This window comes from Schistocerca nitens, chromosome 2 (assembly GCF_023898315.1).
Source record: "Schistocerca nitens isolate TAMUIC-IGC-003100 chromosome 2, iqSchNite1.1, whole genome shotgun sequence".
Taxonomy (NCBI): Eukaryota; Metazoa; Arthropoda; class Insecta; order Orthoptera; family Acrididae; genus Schistocerca; species Schistocerca nitens.
Genome location: NC_064615.1, coordinates 642449907 through 642471665, shown reverse-complemented (window position 1 = coordinate 642471665; position 21759 = coordinate 642449907). Strand labels below are relative to the sequence as shown.

Sequence of the window (21759 nt, the reverse complement as noted above, 5' to 3'; positions counted from 1 at the left end):
TCATGTAAACAAAATATGTATCATCATTTCTAATTTTTCTACTGATAATGAAATCAATTTCACAGAAAATAGGAAGCTACTATTTTTCATACTACTAAAATTTTCAACCTTTTTTTATTAACCATTAAGGCTATGAATCTTTACATAGGTAATTATTTTCTGAAAACAAGATATAAATTAAACCTGAAAAAATAATTTCAATAAAGACAGTCATGTTAATACTAATTTCAACTATATCCTGCTCTAGTTGGTACTGGAAGCTGGATTCTTAAAATATAATGTATTTTGGGCAACAAATGTATCAGAGTTGACTTAGACAGTGTTAGATAATGGTAACATGGAGTAGAGTGGATTTAGCATCTACTGAATTTGGTACATGTTGTTCTCTGATCCTTATGTTCTTTTTATGGCTCAAGCATGTTGAACAACATATATTTGAAAAGTGTGAAATGTCATTGTCATCATCGTTGTCTTCTCCCCCCCCCCCCCCCTCACCCTTCACTCCAATATTAAACTCATGTCTCAGAATGTGTCCTATCAACCAATCCCTTCGTGTGGTGAAGTTGTGGCACCAATTTACTGTCACCCCAGTCCTATTAAGTATTTCCTCATTGGTTATGTGATCTGCCTATCTAACTTTCAGCATTCTTCAGCAGCACCATATTTCAAAAGCTTCTATTCTCTTCTTTTGTAATTGTGTATACTGTTTATCATCCAAGTTTCACTACCACATATGCCTATACGCCAGATATATACCTTCAAAAAAGACTTCCTAACATTTAAGTCTACATTCAATGTTAACAAATTCCTTTTCTTCAGAAATGCTTTCCTTGTCATTTCCAGTCTACATTTTATATGCTCTCTACTTCATTCATCACCAGTTATTTTGCTGCCCAAATAACAAAGCTCATCTACTGTTGGAAGTGTCTCATTTCCTAATCTAATTCCCTCAGCATTACCTCACTTAATTTGATTACATTCCATAATTCTTGTCTTGCTTTTGTAGATGTTCAACTTACACCCTCCTTTCAAGACACTGTCCATTCCGTTCAACAGCTCTTCCAAACCTTTTGGTGTCTCAGAGAGAATTACCTCAAGATTTTTATTTATTCTCCTTGAGCTTTAATTCCTACTCCAAATTTTTTCTTTGGTTTCCTTTGCTGCTTGCTCAGTGTACAGACTGAATAACATCAAGGACAGGCAACAACCCTGTGTGATTACCTTCTCAACCACTGCTGCCCTTCCATGCTTCTCAACTCGTAACTGCCATCTAATTTCTACGCAAGTTGTAAATAGCCTTTCACTCCCTTTACTTTACACCTGCTACCTTCAGAATTTCAAAGACAGTGTTACAGTCAACATTGTCAAAAGCTTTCTCTCAGTCTATAACTATAAACTTGAGTTTACTTTCCCTAACCTATCTCCTTAGTCGTAGCGTCAGTATTGCCTCACATGTTCCTACATTTCTCTAAAATCCATAATGATCTTCCTGAAAGTCTGCTTCTACCAGTTTTTCCATTGTTCTGTAAATAATTCACATTAGTATTTTGCAACCATGACTTATTAAACTAACGGATTTTCACACCTGACAGCAACTGCTTTCTTTGAAATTGGAATTTTTATATTCTTCTTAAAGTTTAGGGATATTTCACCTGTCTCATACATCTTGCACACCAGATGGAAGAGTTCTGTCATGGTTGGCTACCCCAAGGCTATCAGCAGTTCTGATGAGATTTCGTCCAATCCAGAGGCCTTATTTTGAGTTAGGTCATTTAATGCTCTGTCAAATTATTCTTGAAGTATCATACCTCCCATTTCTATAATATTGCCTTCAAGTCCATCTCTCTTGTGTTTATCACCTACATACTCCTTCCACCTTTCAGCTTTCCCTTCTTTGCTTAGTACTGGTTTGCCATCTGAGCTCTTGATATTCATACAGCTGCTTTTCTTTATTCTAACTGTCTCTCTGATTTTCCTGTAGGCGTTATCCATCCCCCCCCCTCCCCCCCCCCCCCCCCCCTCCGCAGTGAAATATTCTTCTAAATCCTTACATTTGTCCTCTAACCATCCCCACTTAGCCATTTTGTACTTCCTGTCAATCCTATTTTTTAGGTGTTTGTATTCCTTTTACCTGCTTCATTCGCTGCATTTTTTTCCCCACCCTTTTCATCAATTTAATTCAGTATCTTCTGTGTTATCCATGGATTTTGTCATTTTACCTATTTGATCCGCTGCTGCCTTCACTATTTCATCCCTCAAAGCTACCCATTGATCATCATTTCTTTCCCCTGTTCTTGTCAATCATTGCCTAATGCTATCTCTGAAACTCTCATTCTTTCAACTTATCCAGGTCACATATTCTTTATTTTGTACCTTTTCACAATCTCTTCAGTTTCGATCTGTGGTTCATAACCAATAAATTGCACTTTAGAGTCTACATTTATCCCTGGAAATGTATTAAAATTTAAATTCTGATTTAAAAACCTTTTTCTTACCAGTATATTCAATTTGAAACTTTCCTGTGTCTCCAGGTCTCTTCCATGTATCAGCCTCCTTTCATGATTCTTAAACCAAGTGTTAGTGATGATTAATTATGCTCTGTGCAAACTGCTGCCTGGCAATTTCCTCTTTCATTCCTTTCTCCCAGTTCATATTCACTTACTATTTTTCGTTCTCTTCCTTTTCCTATTATCAAATTCCAATACCCCATCGCAATTACATTTTTGTCTCCCAGAAATGTCTGAATAATTTCTTTTATCTCATCACACATTTCTTCAATCCCTTCTTCATCTGCAGAGCTAGCTGCCACATAAACTAGTACTACTGTGATAAGTGTGGGCTTTGTGCCTATCTTGGCAACAACTATGTATTCACTAAGCTGTCCATAGTAGCTTACCCACTTTCCTATTTTCTTATTCATTATTAAACCTTCTCCTAAATTACCCCTATGTAACTTTGTATTTATAATCCTGTATCCACCTGATCAGAAATCCTGTTCCTCCTGCTACCAAACTTCACTAATTTCCAATACATCTAACTTCAACCTAACCATTTCCCTTTTTACATTTTCTAATGTACCTGCCTGATTAAGGGATCTGACATTCCACACTTCAACCCACAGAATGCGTTTTCTTCCTCCTGATAACGATGTTCTTCTGAGTAGTCCTCGCCCGGAGATCTGAATGGGGGACTACTTTACCTTAAGAATATTTTACTCAAGAGGATGGCATCATTATTTAAGCATTCAGGAGAGCTGCATGCCCCTGGAAAAATCCTGGGTGTCGCTTCCCCTTGCTGCCAGCCTTTCGCAGTACCAGTACGTCAAGGCTGTTTTGGTTAGAGTTACAAGGAGAGATCACTCAATAATCCAGACTGTTGCCCCTGCAACTGTGCTGAAAAGGCTGCTGCCCCTCTTTGGGAACCACGTTTGTCTGACTGCTCAACAGATACCCCTCCACTGAGGTTTGCGTATATGGTACAGCTATCTGTTTCACTGAGGTACACAAGCCACCCCTCTGAAAGCCACAAGGGCCATGGTTAAAGTGTCAAATATGTGATGGTAAATGATGTTTTGAGAACATGCAAAGAAAAAAACAAAATGGTTAAAAGCAACATAATGTTCCAGTAACCTGTCATTTAAACAATCTGGACAAAATCTTTTCAATGGGTTATACTGGAACACAGAAACCAGCCCTGACACCAAGACCAACTTTGCAAGATAAGTGCCATTTATCTGCAAATATAATGCATTTGCTCTTACTACATGTTTTAATGTTGTTTAAACTATGAGATAGTTATTACTATGTAATAATTGTGCTTTCTAACGTCTGGACATATAAGTAAGGGTGTGCATAGAATACAGACATCTACAGAATGAGACTGACATAGTGGCAAAGCAGGAATGGCTAGAGAAGGAATGCAAACATATGGGGAAAATAGATGTTGCTTATAGGACAATTAGAAAGACCTTTGGAGAAGAGAGTAGCACCTGTATAAATAGTAAGAACACAGATGGCAAGTATGAACTAAAGAAGAATCTGACAGAGAACAGACAAGCCTTAGTCAAAGCAAAGTACCTAGCGTAGACAATATCCTTCAAGAATTGTACATAACTATTCCAGCTCGTAAGCAAGACAGCAGAAATACCATACACATTACAAAGAATGTAATAATCCTAATTACAAGGAGGACTACAGTCACATAATGAATGCTACTTGATTCACATAATGCTGCTAGTTACTACTGTCAACACACCTGCACAAAGTTAATGGCATTTGTTCCACCTTCTTCTTCTTGCACTAAAGCTTTGCCTTGCTCTCTGAGGTACTGGCTTACACAATCAGCCATTGTTTTCAGGCCATCAGTTACTCTGTTAAAGAGTTTATACATACATGCTAAATCTTCTGTCTTCTGGTTTTTCAACATATGGACAACACCGGAATTCTCCATCTGAAACGAAATAAGTACCAGTCAGCACACTGTGCATGTTCTCATTGTGTGTGTTTGAAGATTAGTAGACTTGCAAGCTTTTGTTTCACATTTCTTCATGTTGTGTTTTTTAGGATATAATGAAGCTAAATATATCTTATTTAATTCTGAAAAGAATGTAATGAATCTATCTGAATCAGAATAGCACAGTGACTAACACTGATTGCTTGCAGGGCAGCTATTACTGCAATCACCAATCAGTGAACAAGGTCTGTCACATTATCTGTTCTCTTCATTGTAGTAGTACTGTGTACTGCTCTGTTCTCTAGGTGCCTCTTACAACTGTGTTATCACAGATGTTATTTGCGGCCAATAACCTTATTGTGATCAATATTATTTGTTTCTCTGTGCACCATTTTTAACTTATCTACCAGAATGTCAAACTATTTGTGATACTGCAGCCTACAGAAAAGCACTAAGGCTATTCTGATGATCCAAAGGGGACTCAAAATGTATATTAAAGAAGGATTACACGAATAACTTGAGTACTAAATGGCTGTTGAAGCAGCAGCCTTATGCGTGGTGGGAAATGGTGAATAAACTACTACTGCCTTTTGAAGCTCTGCTATGCCCAACTATTAACACAACTTTATTATTTTGATCCAGTTGTAGACCAAAAAACTTCATACATTTCAGGTAACAACTTACTTCTACAATCGTCTTCATGTGTTTCTTTATCAGTTCTTCTTCAACGACTTCTACAATCCTAGTTTCTGTGGACTCATCAAGATAGTGTTTTGCTCTTTCTGCTTCTTCATTTATACGGGCTTCTACTTTTTTAATGTAAACAGATGCACTGTTTTCTGCAAGGAAGTTTTGGCTTTCCAACTAGAAAAAAAGGAAAAAATGTGAATTACTTTTTTAGTATTACAAATTTCATTCAGAAGCACACATATTACCAATATCCAAGAAATGAGGGGGTAGGAGGGTGTGGGTGGAAAGGAAGGGATGCAATTTGCTGAACAAGTATTCATGCAGCCACCGATAGGAACAAAACCTACACATCTATTTGTCATTACTCACACACTAGTCCCAAAGTCGTCTGAATTACTATGAGTGAATTGAATAAGTGTCACAAATGTCTGCTTGTGTGTGTGTGCGTGTGTGTGTGTGTGTGTGTGTGCGCGCGAGTGTATACCTGTCCTTTTTTCCCCCTAAGGTAAGTCTTTCCGCTCCCGGGATTGGAATGACTCCTTACCCTCTCCCTTAAAACCCACATCCTTTCGTCTTTCCCTCTCCTTCCCTCTTTCCTGATGAAGCAACAGTTTGTTGCGAACGCTTGAATTTCGTGTTTGTTTGTGTGTCTATCGACCTGCCAGCACTTTTGTTCAGTAAGTCACATAATCTTTGTTTTTAGATATGTTAAATAATTTAGTTAGATGTGAATGTGTTGAGGTGAACTTCTTTAGCCAGAAATTTGCTATTTTATCTTTTCCAGGGGCTTTCCAATTGTGAGTAGAATTAATTGCTTGGGTGACTTCATGTTGCAAAATTATCACTTCAGGCATTTGTGGTATCATCTTGCATGTATCTGTTTCTGCTTGCATCCACCGTGCATGCCTGTTATGTTGTACTGGATTACGCCATATGTTGCTCCAGAAGTGTTCCATGTCTGTTATGTTTGGTGGATTGTCTATTTTAATGTGTGTGTTATCTATTGTCTGGTAAAATGTCTTTTGGTTTGTGTTGAATGTTTGGTTTTGTTTCCTTCTATTTTCACTTTTTTTGTATCTTCTGAGTCGTTTGGCTAATGCTTGTAATTTCTGCTTCTTTTCATCTAATTGCTCTATCGCTTCTTGTCGTGAGATTTTACCTAACCTTTTACGTTTTTTTCTGACATTTCATTTCTTATAAACTGTGTTAGCTGTCCGATGTCTTTTCTCAGTTTTTCTGTTCTGATTTGTAGCCTGTGTTGCCATGCTGGTTTTGTGGGTTTCTTCTGTGTGTTGGTTGGTTCTGATCTCTGCCTAGTGTGTATATTAAGTGTAGTGAGTGCTTCTACATAAACCAGTAGTTGGAACATTTATTTTGTTGTGTATGATTGTGTTGATAGTTTTTATTGTTGTTTCGACTTGTGGGTTATTTGGCGGTCTATGCAAGAATGGTCTAATGTCTGTATTTGTGTCTTTGTATTCTATGTACGTCAGCTGAAATTTTTCTTCTATTATTATTATTATTTCTTTACTTTCTCAGACGTTAAGTCTGGTTAAAAATGGAAAGTGACGCGGACCTTGATCAAGCGTCACTTCCTTTTAACTGTACGGTATATGCTATATTGCATTTAGGAACTTTCGGGTAATTGAACATGTATCAGTAATTACAGATTTCTGTAGTTGTATATATAAGTTTGGATGTAGCTGTATTGCATTGATGTACTGGTGGATATTGCATGGTATGACTCCTGTAGTTGATAGTATAATTGGTATAATGTCAACTTTATCCTGATGCCACATGTCCTTGACTTCCTCAGCCAGTTGGATGTATTTTTCAATTTTTTCTCCTGTTTTCTTTTGTATATTTGTTGTATTGGGTATGGATATTTCGATTAGTTGTGTTAATTTCTTCTTTTTATTGGTGAGTATGATGTCAGGTTTGTTATGTGGCGTTGTTTTATCTGTTATAATGGTTCTGTTCCAGTATAATTTGTATTCATCATTCTCCAATACATTTTGTGGTGCATACTTGTATGTGGGAACGTGTTGTTTTATAAGTTTATGTTGTAAGGCAAGCTGTTCATGTATTATTTTTGCTACATTATCATGTCTTCTGGGGTATTCTGTATTTGCTAGTATTGTTCATCCCCTTGTTATGTGATCTACTGTTTCTATTTGTTGCTTGCAAAGTCTGCATTTATCAGTTGTGGTATTGGGATCTTTAATAATATGCTTGCTGTAATACCTGGTGTTTATTGTTTGATCCTGTATTGCAATCATGAATCCTTCTGTCTCACTGTATATATTGCCTTTTCTTAGCCATGTGTTGGATGCGTCTTGATCGATGTGTGGCTGTGTTAGATGATACAGGTGCTTGCCATGTAGTGTTTTCTTTTTCCAATTTACTTTCTTCGTATCTGTTGATGTTATGTGATCTAAAGGGTTGTAGAAGTGGTTATGAAATTGCAGTGGTGTAGCCGCTGTATTTATATGAGTGATTGCTTTGTGTATTTTGCTAGTTTCTGCTCGTTCTAGAAAGAATTTTCTTAAATTGTCTACCTGTCCATAATGTAGGTTTTTTATGTCGATAAATCCCCTTCCTCCTTCCTTTCTGCTTAATGTGAATCTTTCTGTTGCTGAATGTATGTGATGTATTCTATATTTGTGGCATTGTGAACGTGTAAGTGTATTGAGTGCTTCTAGGTCTGTGTTACTCCATTTCACTACTCCAAATGAGTAGGTCAATATTGGTATAGCGTAAGTATTTATAGCTTTTGTCTTCTTTCTTGCTGTCAATTCTGTTTTCAGTATTTTTGTTAGTCTTTGTCTATATTTTTCTTTAGTTCTTCTTTAATATTTGTATTATCTATTCCTATTTTTTGTCTGTATCCTAGATATTTATAGGCATCCGTTTTTTCCATCGCTTCTATGCAGTCACTGTGGTTATCCAATATGTAATCTTCTTGTTTAGTGTGTTTTCCCTTGACTATGCTATTTTTCTTACATTTGTCTGTTCCAAAAGCCATACTTATATCATTGCTGAATACTTCTGTTATCTTTAGTAATTGGTTGAGTTGTTGATTTGTTGCTGCCAGTAGTTTTAGATCATCCATGTATAGCAAATGTGTGATTTTGTGTGGGTATGTTCCAGTAATATTGTATCCATAATTTGTATTATTTAGCATGTTGGATAGTGGGTTCAGAGCAAGGCAGAACCGGAAAGGACTTAATGAGTCTCCTTGGTATATTCCACGCTTAATCTGTATTGGCTGTGATGTGATATTATTTGAATTTGTTTGGATATTAAGTGTGGTTTTCCAATTTTTCATTACTATGTTTAGAAACTGTATCAATTAAGGATCTACTTCGTTATTTCCGATATCTGTAGTAACCATGAGTGGGGTACACTATCAAAAGCTTTTTGGTAATCAATGTATGCGTAGTGTAGCGACCTTTGCTTAGTTTTAGCTTGATATGTCACCTCTGCAACTATTATCGGTTGCTCTTTACATCCTCGTGCTCCTTTGCAACAGCCTTTTTGTTCTTCATTTATAATTTTGTTCTGTGTTGTATGTGTCAATAATTTCTGTGTAATGACTGAAGTTAATATTTTATATATTGCTGGTAGTCATGTTATGGGGCGATATTTAGCTGGGTTTGCTGTGTCTGCTTGATCTTTAGGTTTCGGGTAAGTTATTCCATGTGTAAGTGTATCAGGAAATGTGTATGGGTCTGCAATGTAACTGTTAAATAATTTAGTTAGATGTGAATGTGTTGAGTGAACTTCTTTAGCCAGAAATTTGCTATTTTATCTTTTCCAGGGCTTTCCAATTGTGAGTAGAATTAACTGCTTGGGTGACTTCATGTTGCAAAATTATCACTTCAGGCATTTGTGGTATCAACTTGTATGTGTCTGTTTCTGCTTGTATCCACCGTGCATGCCTGTTATGTTGTACCGGGTTTGACCATATATTGCTCCAGAAGTGTTCCATTTCTGTTATGTTTGGTGGATTGTCTATTTTAATGTGTGTGTTAGCTATTGTCTGGTAAAATATCTTTTGGTTTGTGTTGAATGTTTGGTTTTGTTTCCTTCTATTTTCACTTTTTTTGTATCTTCTAAGTCGTTTGGCCAATGCTTGTAATTTCTGCTTATTATTATTATTATTATTATTATTATTATTATTAATATTAATATTTAGAATCTGTAGCAAATAATTTTCAGCACATATAACAATAAATTTTAACAGTGGTGAAACTAACCTCAAGAAAATTCTCGTTAACGGTAGTACAGAAGTTAAACATTATGTCCCATCTACGTGACACATGCCACCACCGGAAGTGACAATGCAGTATGAAATATTAAGGCGTTCAATCTGCCACATTAACATGGTTTCTTGTCAGACCTCCAAAGTGATATATGATTTAATTTCATTGATTGAAAACACTTCCTTCTCAAAATAAAGTTGCCTGCCTCATTGCCTCCATCCACTTACTCTTATATGGCAGACAAGATGTAAACACATTTGGTTCCGAATGTTAGAAAACTTATACTTATCAGTATGTGCCTGATTTTGCAGCTTCTTGTTAATAACAAGTCTTCTCTATTTTCAACTAAGTTAGAAAGTAGTAGATATATGACATCAAAAGTAATCAGTGTAAAATTAATGTTTAGTGTAACTGAGATAAATTATTTTCAATTACTCAAAAATTTGTATCAGGGAATGTTGCACTGTTTTCTTCCATAATCACATAAAGAACCTCCTTGAACAAACAGTAAGAGGTAGCTTCAGAAATGGAATTTCTGTACTAGTATAAATTAAGCAGAAAGAAACATAAAATGAATGACAATTTCAATCACAACTCTAGAGTTAAATGGAATTCAAGGTATACTATTACATGATCTACCAGTATTAATAACATGAAAAACATAATGCTGTTACTCAGGAAACGTATGAGATTTAAAGAACATGGAATTGAAAACAATAAAAACTTCATAGATTTACAGAAGAGTAAATAAATCTCATTTCTCTATCTCTCTCTGCACGTCTTTATGCACTCAGATGTTACAACATTCCACTTACTGAAAGTTATTTAATTTTAATTGCAAAGCTACAGAATGTGTCTCTCTTAATGCTTGTCCTTTCACAATACACCTCCCATTATCCTCACCATCACGTATGTCCCTGTCAACTTGGGATTTGAGTGACCTGCCCCTCCTACCCAACCTTTACCAACCAACCACTGTTTCCTTGTTGAAAAACAAACTATCAGTTGTGAGAGCTGTGATAGTTTTTGTACGTTTATATGTAAGTGTTGAATTTCACCAACTGAAGGTAAGTACTGCCTAGCCTTTTGTCTCTTTTTTTTGTATTACAAGTATTCTCAAGGGAATTTTCATTTTGATAAGAATATATTTTTACAAACCCGATAAAATTCTGCAGACTGCTGAAGAAAGGGTCTTTCAAAGTCTTCTTCATAAACCGACCTGCTATTTATGCCCAGGACCATTAACATTTGACATGCATTTTTAATTGCAATTCTATCCACTACTTCTCCTCTCCTCTCTCGCATTACCATATCCAACAACGTATCTCTTAAATGGTCTCTTATGCAACCATATCGAACAACCTGAAAAATAAGAACATTTATTACATCACATTTAATTATCTAATTGGGACAAACAAATAGAATACAAAGTTTTCAATCTCTCACAAAGGAAAGTCGTTGTTCAACAATATTATGATTTTCACTGATATTCCTGGATATTTTTGCAATATTGCCATTACTTACACAAAACAAATGTGATTCATGAAGTACAATTTCAAGAATTCCACAACCACGTAACAACGTACATTCAAATGCACGGCAATAATGACAAAAAGTACAATGACTGAGAAAAGAAATGCAGCACCAAGAAGGATAGGAGGACACAAAATGAAACTTCACTGGCTGTGAGGGTATTTTGCTGATTATAAAACCTAGTCAAATTTACAAAGAACTTCACAGTGTGAGCCCACTGTCAATATGACATAGCACACTCTTTGGCCTGTATGCAAGCATTGATTCAGTTGGGAAAAGGCGTCAGTGCCACTGTATCCTCTCCTGCGGCAAGTTGGCACACAACTGTTATAATTGGTTCTTAATGTCTTTCATACTGGCATTAGAATGGATTTGATGTCCAACAATGCCCCAAATATGTTCTTGCAAGGACAGATCTGGGGATCATACTGGAAACGGGAGTAGTTCAATATACACAGATGGCTGACAGACACATTCCATGTGTGGACAATCATTATCCTATTGAGAAATTGTACCACATACTGCTGCACGAGACTTAGCATATGAAGACCCGGGATGTCTGTGACATACCACTGTTTCATCAATCACTACCAGTTGCGACCTGAAATCATACCCCATGGCTCCCCACACAATGACATGAGGAGTAACACCTCTGTTTCTCTCCAAAAGATTGAAGAATGGGACCTCTCCCCACCAGTCATTGTTAACAGTCATCCATGGTAGTACAGAACTGCAATTCATCACTGAACACAATATGATGCCTTTCATCAGCAGTCCAAGCTTCTCAGTTATGACATTGTCCCAGATTCAGCCATATGTTTTTGGTGTTACAGCAGCCTATGCATAGGTATGGTAATTCCCTAGTCCAGCTGCTTCCCATCTCTGACCAATGATGTGAGATGACAAAGAATGTTGCAAGGTGTCCATTACTTGCACTCAGATAGCAGGTGCAGATGTGAAGATGTTACGATATGCTTGGTGCATAATACAGTGTTCCTCCCTTGTGGTAGTCAGACACAATCAAATGAAAACCTGACAACCAGCACGACTATTCCCACGTTCCCATGCAATCCAACATCAGGACACTGTCACATGCAAATGCCTTACAAATGGGGATACTGCAAAATTTGAGCAGATGGCCAAACAAAGAACCACAATGAGGCAACTTTCAAACTCCGTAAGGTGCTGATAATTCTGCAACTCTGCATTTGTCACAACGATTACTCAGCATTTGGCACTGTTATCACTTCTTGTATACCCTACCACGCCTGGTAACAACACTAACAATTCTGGTTATCGTTCTACCTGTCAGACAGGATTGCAACTTTAATCATTTACATACCCATTAATGGTGTGCATGTGTACAAAGTAACATTAAAATATGACCATTTTCTCCGGGTAGTTCACTTTTTTTGTCATGCAGTATTTGTGCTATAAATTTCCAAACCTGAAATTAAGTAGGCATTCTCCATCTACCTTTCATACACCTATATTAAAGGCCTACGACTGAGTTCCTGTATTGTTAACCACAAAAACTAGCTGTGTGTCAAATTTCTCAACAGATATGATCAGAACCATGGTAGCAGACATACAAACCTAAGTACCCAAATGTTTGGTTCTCATAATCATAGAACTTACCTGATCACGAAATATGATGAGTCCAAGATTATATACATTGTCAACATCATTCTGTTGGACATAAACCCTGTCCATGTACATCAGAATGTCTCTGATCATTACCATAGATGTCTGATGATCATTCCATGCTTGATTCAATGTCTGGAGAAAATTATTATGCAGTGCATTAAGAACATCTTCCCTGACCTATAAAGAAACAAAAGGTTCATATTCAGATGAGTCTCATTAACAAATTACAAATTATTTCAACTGTATGACAACGCATTTCTTTATGAAATGGCTCAAATAACTAAACTCTGTTCAAGACATTACATTAGGTTAGATTAGCTTAAAAACACACACACACACACACACACACACACACACACACACACACACACACACACACACACACACACACCAAAAAAAAATCTGTTTAGCTGACGCTGCAGATCTAATGATTATATCATCCGTACAGTTATGAGAAGTTTGTATTTTCCAGGTCACATGTAACTGGTTTGAAATCCTCAAATTGGCAATGACCTGAGGATACAATCCAATCAAAGCCCCAAACTGAATTGGGGGAGGGGGGGGGGGGGGGGAGGACAGAGACAGAGAGAGAGAGAGAGAGAGATTAATCCAAATAAAGTAAGGCATGCTCCTAGTATGATCAATGTAGCTACATATGAATATGCAACTACTGCCGGTAATACTATTCTGAGGAAGGTTCCTAATGATGATGGATAACTTGCACACATTAAAAATATTTTGGAATTTTCGACCTAAGCAGAAGGTGGTCTAGTCCTATTATTTGGATTTAGAAATTTCTTTCTTCTATATGTAGTCAAGTGCTGCCCACCAGCTCAAAAAAAGTGGTAAGTAGATAATTTGGTAATAATCTCCAAGAACAGCATGTATGAAACTGTTAATTATCTCTTACTGTTTACCTTGAAAAGCTAAACTGATTTACAGTAAGCTGAGATTCAGTTTTAACCTATAAGAAAAAAGTTTAAGTGCAAGACACTATCTGAAGTACCTTAGTAGAGCAGTGGATTATAGAAACAAATTTAAAAATGATAATTAAAATGTTGGTGTAGAAATGGAAAACTAAAATTATACTGCAAGAAAACCTGGCGGCACAAAAGTCTGAGTAAATGTAAACACTGAGTGAACCCCACTATATAACAATTTTTGTCAGTAAATGCTCACCAGATTAAAATCAGGGAAGGGGAAACTAAATAAAATTCCTAACAACAATTTTGTCAAGCAAGTAGAGATACCGCCATCAAAGACTAATTGAAGGTGACAAAACCTCAGGCTTCCTAAACAAATCACAAGTCTATTGACATGTCTAAGAACAAGCTCCTGCACTCACAGTTCTAATCAAGTTGCACTAGGTGAATACCACTACCTAAATGCCAATCTCCAAACCAAGACCAATTCAGCATGATTCAAATGGTGCAATGAAGCCACATTTCCTTGAGCTACTCTGGAAATTACCTTTCCATTGTCGATTTTGTTCCGTTAAGAGTGACATGTTGAGTTCACTGTGTAAGTCTGGTCGATATTCAGTTTTCATTATTTAGTGTAAGATGACACCATACAACCATATTTTAAGGTAATGTAGCATAGAATGGCAAAATTGCATTGCTGGGCTGAGTAATTGCTATTATCATTATTTTATTAAAAATGAAATCACTGATAGCTAACAAAAGCAGAGGGGGCTATAACCTTTGATTCCAGATGTTGTGTCACAACTTCTTTAAGGCCAGTGTACAAACGTTCTCCATGTTTGTGAAGGACCATTGTGTATGCATTCCTATACAATTCTTCAAAACTCAATCCAGAGTTGTTTTTCTTTTGAATCTCCTGGATGGCATTCTTCAGCAAGGCCCATATGCTTTCAACAAACTTCTCATCCATAGTCATCTGGAACAAAATTGATCATATAAATTTATGAAGATACTCTTTAGATTAAACAATATTTAATGTAAGATGTACATATTGAAAAAAGCAAAAACAAAACATTACAACACAGTGGTGAAACCAAAATTTCTCTATACAAGTGAGTGAGAATAAATAATAAGCTAGACAATGTGTAAGTACCAAGGAAAAGAATCGAGACCGGAATACAGAAAAAACGAGAGACAATCATAAAAACAAGAGGGGAATTTTTTTGAGCATCCCCACAGAAGGAATAATAAAACATATCTTCAAGCATTTCTACAACAAGTAATTAGCAATAAATAGATCTGAGAAGCTATAAAGATTAAAAAAATACAAAACATAATAAAAAGAAGCAAAAAAAATTTCACAAGGAATATGTTAAAATTTAAGATTCCAATGCAAAAGCAATAAGTGAACACACATGGTCTGACGATATAGCAGTCAAAGATAAAAGATGAAACAATATTAGAGGATAGGAAAAATGCAAATGAGAGGTAACTGAAATATATGTGTGGTCCTCAGTTGGCCATAATAAAAAAGAAGCAGAATTTATATTCTTTCGTGTAATGCGTTTACCCAGCCAGTGAGTTTTTATTGGAAACTGAACTACAATTTATTTTAACATGGCAATCAGCTGAAAGCAAGCAACACAACTGTCTTTTTACACAAATTCTGATAGTCAAATAACATTTCTAGTTTTTCCTTCACCCTTCACATATTATTCTCCCATTCTCTCATTCTTTCATTCTAACCCTTCTGCTAACATCAACTCCGCCCTATAAAAATGAAATGGCTGCTGCTTTATTCAAATTGATGTTATGTGAACACTCACTCAATTTCTCTGCTTTTTTCAATGTTTTAACTCACAGTGGCTCCACTTATCCTAGTAGTACACTGCTGCTTTTTAAAGTATGCAGATTCACTGCAGTGCTAGGGAAGCTATACTCCACTTTTACGTATCAGTCATTTAATGACACACATCTGAAGCAGTTCAAATAATTTTCACTTTTCTGACTGACTCTCTTGCTCACACATTTTGTATTTGAATCATACAAGTGCAGTAAGCATATCAACAATGCTATTCATCATATTCAAAGGGCTAAGATTGCTAATTACGTAATTGCCTATGTTAAATTTTGTGATCTTGTCCACACAATTCACATTTTAACAAGAAGTCTCAGATTGTAAACTGTAAAAAGAAAAATATACACCCCCCCCCCCCCCCCACACACACACACACACACACACACACTTGCTTGCTAATTCCACCTCAACACACTCTTAGTTATCTATGTAAAATGAATAAAAATGAACCGAGTTAAATTACTCCATTACCTCACATGCAATATATCAGCAGCGACACTTGCTTAAATAATTCCAGCACACCATTATAGACACACACTCAGTACTAAACTGAATTGTACAGCCTTCAGATCATCTTTAACTACTGGAAACTTTCTGACATTTAATCTAAGTTGACACAGAGGACTTCTACCAAATGCATGACAATACTGCATATAAAATCTGTCCCTGCAATACGAAACCAGCAATTCACACTATATTCGAAGGTCTTCTCAAATATTTGGGCTCAAATCCAAAGTTCAACACTGGATGACATTAGATTTATCACTCTGTGACAACCTCACACTTCCAAATTCCACATACTTTGGAAGATTCATAAACCTAGTCAACCTGTTCATTCAATCATTGCTTTTTCCAAGTTCCTCACTGAATACACACATGAGGGTTGGAACCTTAATAGTGGCAACTATTTATTTACAGCTTGTATAAAATAGATACATGTTTCAAAGTTTTACTGACCTTCAAAGTTGTCACCAACATTGTGTATAACCCGTTGCCAGCGATGTGGAAGTTGTAGGATACTCTTAGCAGTGCCAATTGTGTTGACAGTTCGAGCGTCGCGGTCTATTGCCTGACGAATTTGTAGCAGTTCTGAAGCGAATGCCATGAAGTGTTTCCTTCAGTTTAGAAAGCAAGTTGAAGTTACAAGGGCTTAAGTCAGGGGAGTGCAGTAGGTGGTATAGCACTTAGCAGCCCCATCAGTCAAACAAATCATTAACAGCTTGCACTGTACGTGCTTGAGCACTGTCCTGCAAAATGATTGTCAGGTCGTGCAGAAAGTCTCATCACTTCTGTCTCTAAGCTGGTCGCAGATTGTGTTCCAAAAATGAACAGCATAGAGACAGAAGTGATGACACTTTCTGCACGGCCTGACAATCATTTTGCAGGACAATGCTCAAGCACATACAGTGCAAGCTGTTAATGATTTGTTTGACTGATGGGGCTGCTAAGTGCTGTACCACCTACTGCACTCACCTGACTTAAGCCCTCGTAACTTCAAATCGATTTCTAAACTGAAGGAAACACTTCATGGCAATCGCTTCATAACTGCTACAAATTCGTCGGGCAATATACCGCACCGCTCGACATGTCAACACAACTGGCACTGCTAAGAGTATCCTACGACTTCCACATTGCTGGCAACAGGTTAAACACAACGCTGGTGAGAACTTTGAAGGTCAGTAAAACTTTGAAACATATCTATTTTATTTGAGCTGTAAATAAATAGTTGCCACTATTAAAGTTCCAACCCTCGTATTTTCAATTTGCGAAACAACTGCTACCCCCTGTATACACATTTCCATGCCAGTCACTCCCTCTGTTGCATAAAATCAGCACTTGTCCCATTCCCCGCTGACAGATATTTTCTAATTAATAATTAATTATACAACCAATATTCTACGTGTATACAGCTCCTATGTTATTGAGGCCTTCGTTTCCTACTGTCTTCAATGAGAGAAGACTCATTTTATTGCTCTCATCATTTTTATTGCAACCAAAAATTATTTTAATTTTGAGAATAAACTTATAAACATATCAAAGGTATAGCCATGGAGATCAGCATGTCTCTCTCTTACACAAACCTCTTAATGTGCAATCACTACATCTACAACTACACTCTGCAAGCCACCTCGTGGAGTGTAGCAGAGTGTAATGTGTAACGTGTCATTTCCCCATTTCCCCTTTCCCCGTTGCAAGTGTGAATGGTTGGTAGGAAGAACAATTGCTGTTGCATCTCTGTGTGGACTCTAATCTCTCTAATTTTATCTTCTTCATCCTTTTGTGAGATATACATGGGAGGAAGCAATGTATTGGCTCACTCTTCTAGAAATGTACAGTCTTGGAACTTTATAATTAATTTAGACAGGTTCACTTCTGGTGTACTAATACTCATTCAAGATTTTAAAATCCTATCTTCAGGTGTAACATGTGATCAGGACAGTCAGTGCAAGAGTTCTAATCACTGCATGTTGGTGGAAACTGTCCACCACCAGGCAGTTGCGTGGTAGGAATGCCAAACACTACTTTAACAGCAAAACCACACCATGATGCAGAATGCCTCTCTTGCAGTCTGCCACTGGAGTTGGATGAGAATAACCATGACAGTCACAGTTACTATGCGAATCTGTACTGAAGTGTGTTGCCCTTCTTTGGATTTTTTTCTTACCTTTACCAATCTAACCTACTATGGATCCCACACTGAGGAGCAATGTTGATCGAACAAGTGTTTTGTCAGCTACTTCCTTAGCTGATGGAATACATTTTCTGGGAATTCTTCCAATGAGTCTCACTCTGATATCTGCCTTGGCCGCAGTTAATTTTACTTAGTTGTTCCACTTCTAATCACTCCAGACACATAGTCCTCGACATTTTATGGAGGTAACTGCATCCAGCGAGTGTTCTGCTATCATGTAGTCACACAGTAAAGGAACTTTCTGTTTATGTATTCACATTTCACTGCCACTCCCTGTTGCAAGCATTGCACGTCTTCTTGCGTCTCGCTACAATTTTCAAGTGTTATAACTTCTCTGTATAAAACGCCTTTTTGTTGTTGTTGTTGTTGTTGTTGTTGTTGCTGTTGTTGTCGTCGTTGTCGTCGTCAGTCCTGAGACTGGTTTGATGCAGCTCTCCACGCTATTCTATCCTGTGCAAGCTTCTTCATCTCCCAGTACTTACTGAATCTGCTTAGTGTATTCACCTCTTGGTCTCCCTCAACGATTTTTACCCTCCACGCTGCCCTCCAGTGCTAAATTTGTGATCCCTTCATGCCTCAGAACATGTCCTACCAACCGGTCCCTCCTTCTTGTCAAGTTGTGCCACAAACTCCTCTTCTCCCCAATTCTATTCAAAACCTTGTCATTAGTTATGTCATCTACCCATCTAATCTTCAGCATTCTTCTGTAGCACCACATTTCAAAAGCTTCTATTCTCTTCTCGTCCAAACTATTTATCGTCCATGTTTCACTTCCATACATGGCTACAACCCATACAAATACTTTCAGAAACGACTTCCTGATACTTAAATCTACACTCGATGTTAACAAATTTCTCTTGTTCAGAAACGCTTTCCTTGCCATTGTCAGTCTACATTTTATACCCTCTCTACTTTGACCATCATCAGTTATTTTGCCCCCTAAATAGCAAAACTCCTTTACTACTTTAAGTGTCTCATTTCCTAATCTAATTCCCGCTGCATCACCAGACTTAATTCGACTACATTCCATTATCCTCGTTTTGCTTTTGTTGATGTTCATCTTATATCCTCCTTTCAAGACACTGTCCAATCCGTTCAACTGCTCTTCCAAGTCCTTTGCTGTCTCCGACAGAATTACAATGTCATCAGCAAACCTCAACGTTTTTATTTCTTCTCCATGGATTTTAATACCTACTCCGAATTTTTCTTTTGTTTCCTTTACTGCTTGCTCAATATACAGATTGAATAACATCGGGGAGAGGCTACAACCCTGTCTCACTCCCTTCCCAACCGCTGCTTCCCTTTCATGCCCCTCGACTCGTAACTGCCATCTGGTTTCTGCACAAATTGTAAATAGCCTTTCGCTCCCTGTATTTTACCCCTGCCACCTTCAGAATTTAAAAGAGTATTCCAGTCAACATTGTCGAAAGCTTTCTCTAAGTCTACAAATGCTAGAAACGTAGGTTTGCCTTTCCTTAAACTAGCTTCTAAGATAAGTCGTAGGGTTAGTATTGCCTCACGTGTTCCAACATTTCTGCGGAATCCAAACTGATCTTCCCCGAGGTCGGCTTCTACCAGTTTTTCCATTCGTCTGTAAAGAATTCGCGTTAGTATTTTGCAGACGTGACTTATTAAACTGACAGTTCCGTAATTTTCACATCTGTCAACGCCTGCTTTCTTTGGAATTGGAATTATTATATTCTTCTTGAAGTCTGAGGGTATTTTGCCTATCTCATACATCTTGCTCACCAGATGGTAGAGTTTTGTCAGGACTGGCTCTCCTAAGGCCGTCAGTAGTTCTAATGGAATGTTGTCTACTCCCGGGGCCTTGTTTCGACTCAGGTCTTTCAGTGCTCTGTCAAACTCTTCACGCACTATCATATCTCCCATTTCATCTTCATCTACATCCGCTTCCATTTCCATAATATTGTCCTCAAGTACATCGCCCCTGTATAGACCCTCTATATACTCCTTCCACCTTTCTGCTTTCCCTTCTTTGCTTAGAACTGGGTTTCCATCTGAGCTCTTGATATTCATACAAGTGGTTCTCTTTTCTCCAAAGGTCTCTTTAATTTTCCTGTAGGCAGTATCTATCTCACCCCTACTGAGATAAGCCTCTACATCCTTACATTTGTCCTCTAGCCATCCCTGCTTAGTCATTTTACACTTCCTATCGATCTCATTTTTGAGACGTTTGTATTCCTTTTTGCCTGCTTCATTTACTGCATTTTTATATTTTCTCCAAAACGGCATCGACCACAAAAAGCTCCATGTAGTTTCTGACACTGTCCATTAGGCGGTACTACAGAACTGTTCTGAATGCTTTATTTAAGTGTAGGAACACAGCAACTATCAGCGTGCTGGTACCTACAAGCTTCTGGGTCACATGGACAAACGTTGCGAGATGTGTTCCACATGTTTGTCATTTCTGGAACCTATATTGTTTCCTACAGGTGAGATTTTCTGCCTCCAGATATGTCAAACATGTGGGGATAAAGCATGTTACAGAAGTGTACAACCGACCAACGTCAGAGATATAGGTATAGTTTTGTCCATCTTTTCAACAGCCCTATTTGAGAACATGAATGACCTGTCTCTTTTTCCCAATCATTAGGAACACTTCACTCCTATAGTACACTGCTGCTAGAAGAGGGGGATGTTCTTTCACACACTCAACACTGAATCACACTAGTATCCCATCATGTCCATTGGTCTTTCTTCTGTTTGGTGATTTCAGTTATTTTTCTATCCCTTTGTCACTTTTCCTGTATCAGCCATTTTGTCATAGCTTAAACTGAGTGCCCTAAGTAGCAACCTATGATCTGATACCTTTTAACGACATCACTGTTGTGCAGAGTAAATGTTTAATTGTTTAGAACAGTTGAATTATCATTTGCTGTAAAATTTATTTCATCTTTTTCTAAATCACATGCAACTTTTCCTGGTGATAGAAACCATTTACATTTCTGTGCACCAACAAGTAGTACTGTATTTTAACAACAGTAACATATGCCATCCTTTCCATATGAATCATACTCACCCTTACTGCCCGATAGGACACATGCATGAAGGGCTGACTTGTACTAATAGTTTCAGTTCCACCACACATGTCCTGAGCCCAAACAGGTTCCACTGTACTAAGGGAGCTATATTACATATTTTTGTGTCTGCTAATTTTCCTTTTTGCCAGGATAGTAAATGTGTGATAATTTCAGAGTCACAAGATGTACTGGTTGGTTTCCTTCAACAGACTTTATACTCATTATTTTCATGGATCTTCAGTCTCTTAAGTCCATAGAAGTGTGAGATTGCTGGACAACTTTTTGACTTTACCTTTTATGTTCCTGTTAAATCACTTGACATTTATCTTTCAGTGGCAATGCTCGCAGTGATGGACATTGGCACTATGCTTGCTGAACTTTGTGCTGCTCACTGTTCTGATTTAGCTTGCAGTTTTTTAGTACTCTCAGCAATTTGCAAGACTGACCAGCTGAGTAGTAGTAATGTGACCAGCTGAATAGTAGTAATGGCATCTGATATCATGCAAATGCATACTTCTAGTGATGTAACTCTACATTCTAATAGTTTTGAGGTGCAGAAAAAGGCAGAAAGTCCTTTCGTCTTTTATAATAGTAAGGAATAAACTTTCATATGGATGTAGCATATTATTTACAACCTTACTGATACATGAAAATTGAT

At 37.4% G+C, this 21759-nt stretch overlaps 1 protein-coding gene across 1 annotated transcript in view; it reads right to left on the bottom strand.

Moving 5' to 3' along the window:
• LOC126236758 (cullin-3) overlaps positions 1 to 21759 on the bottom strand; it is a 297410-nt gene that overhangs the window by 151426 nt on the left and 124225 nt on the right. The window contains exons 2-6 of the mRNA XM_049946298.1: positions 14289 to 14486; positions 12579 to 12764; positions 10566 to 10769; positions 5137 to 5316; positions 4255 to 4449 (exon numbers count right to left, since the gene is read on the bottom strand). Coding sequence (XP_049802255.1) covers positions 4255 to 4449; positions 5137 to 5316; positions 10566 to 10769; positions 12579 to 12764; positions 14289 to 14486 — 963 coding nt within the window. The remainder of the gene's footprint in view (positions 1 to 4254; positions 4450 to 5136; positions 5317 to 10565; positions 10770 to 12578; positions 12765 to 14288; positions 14487 to 21759) is intronic.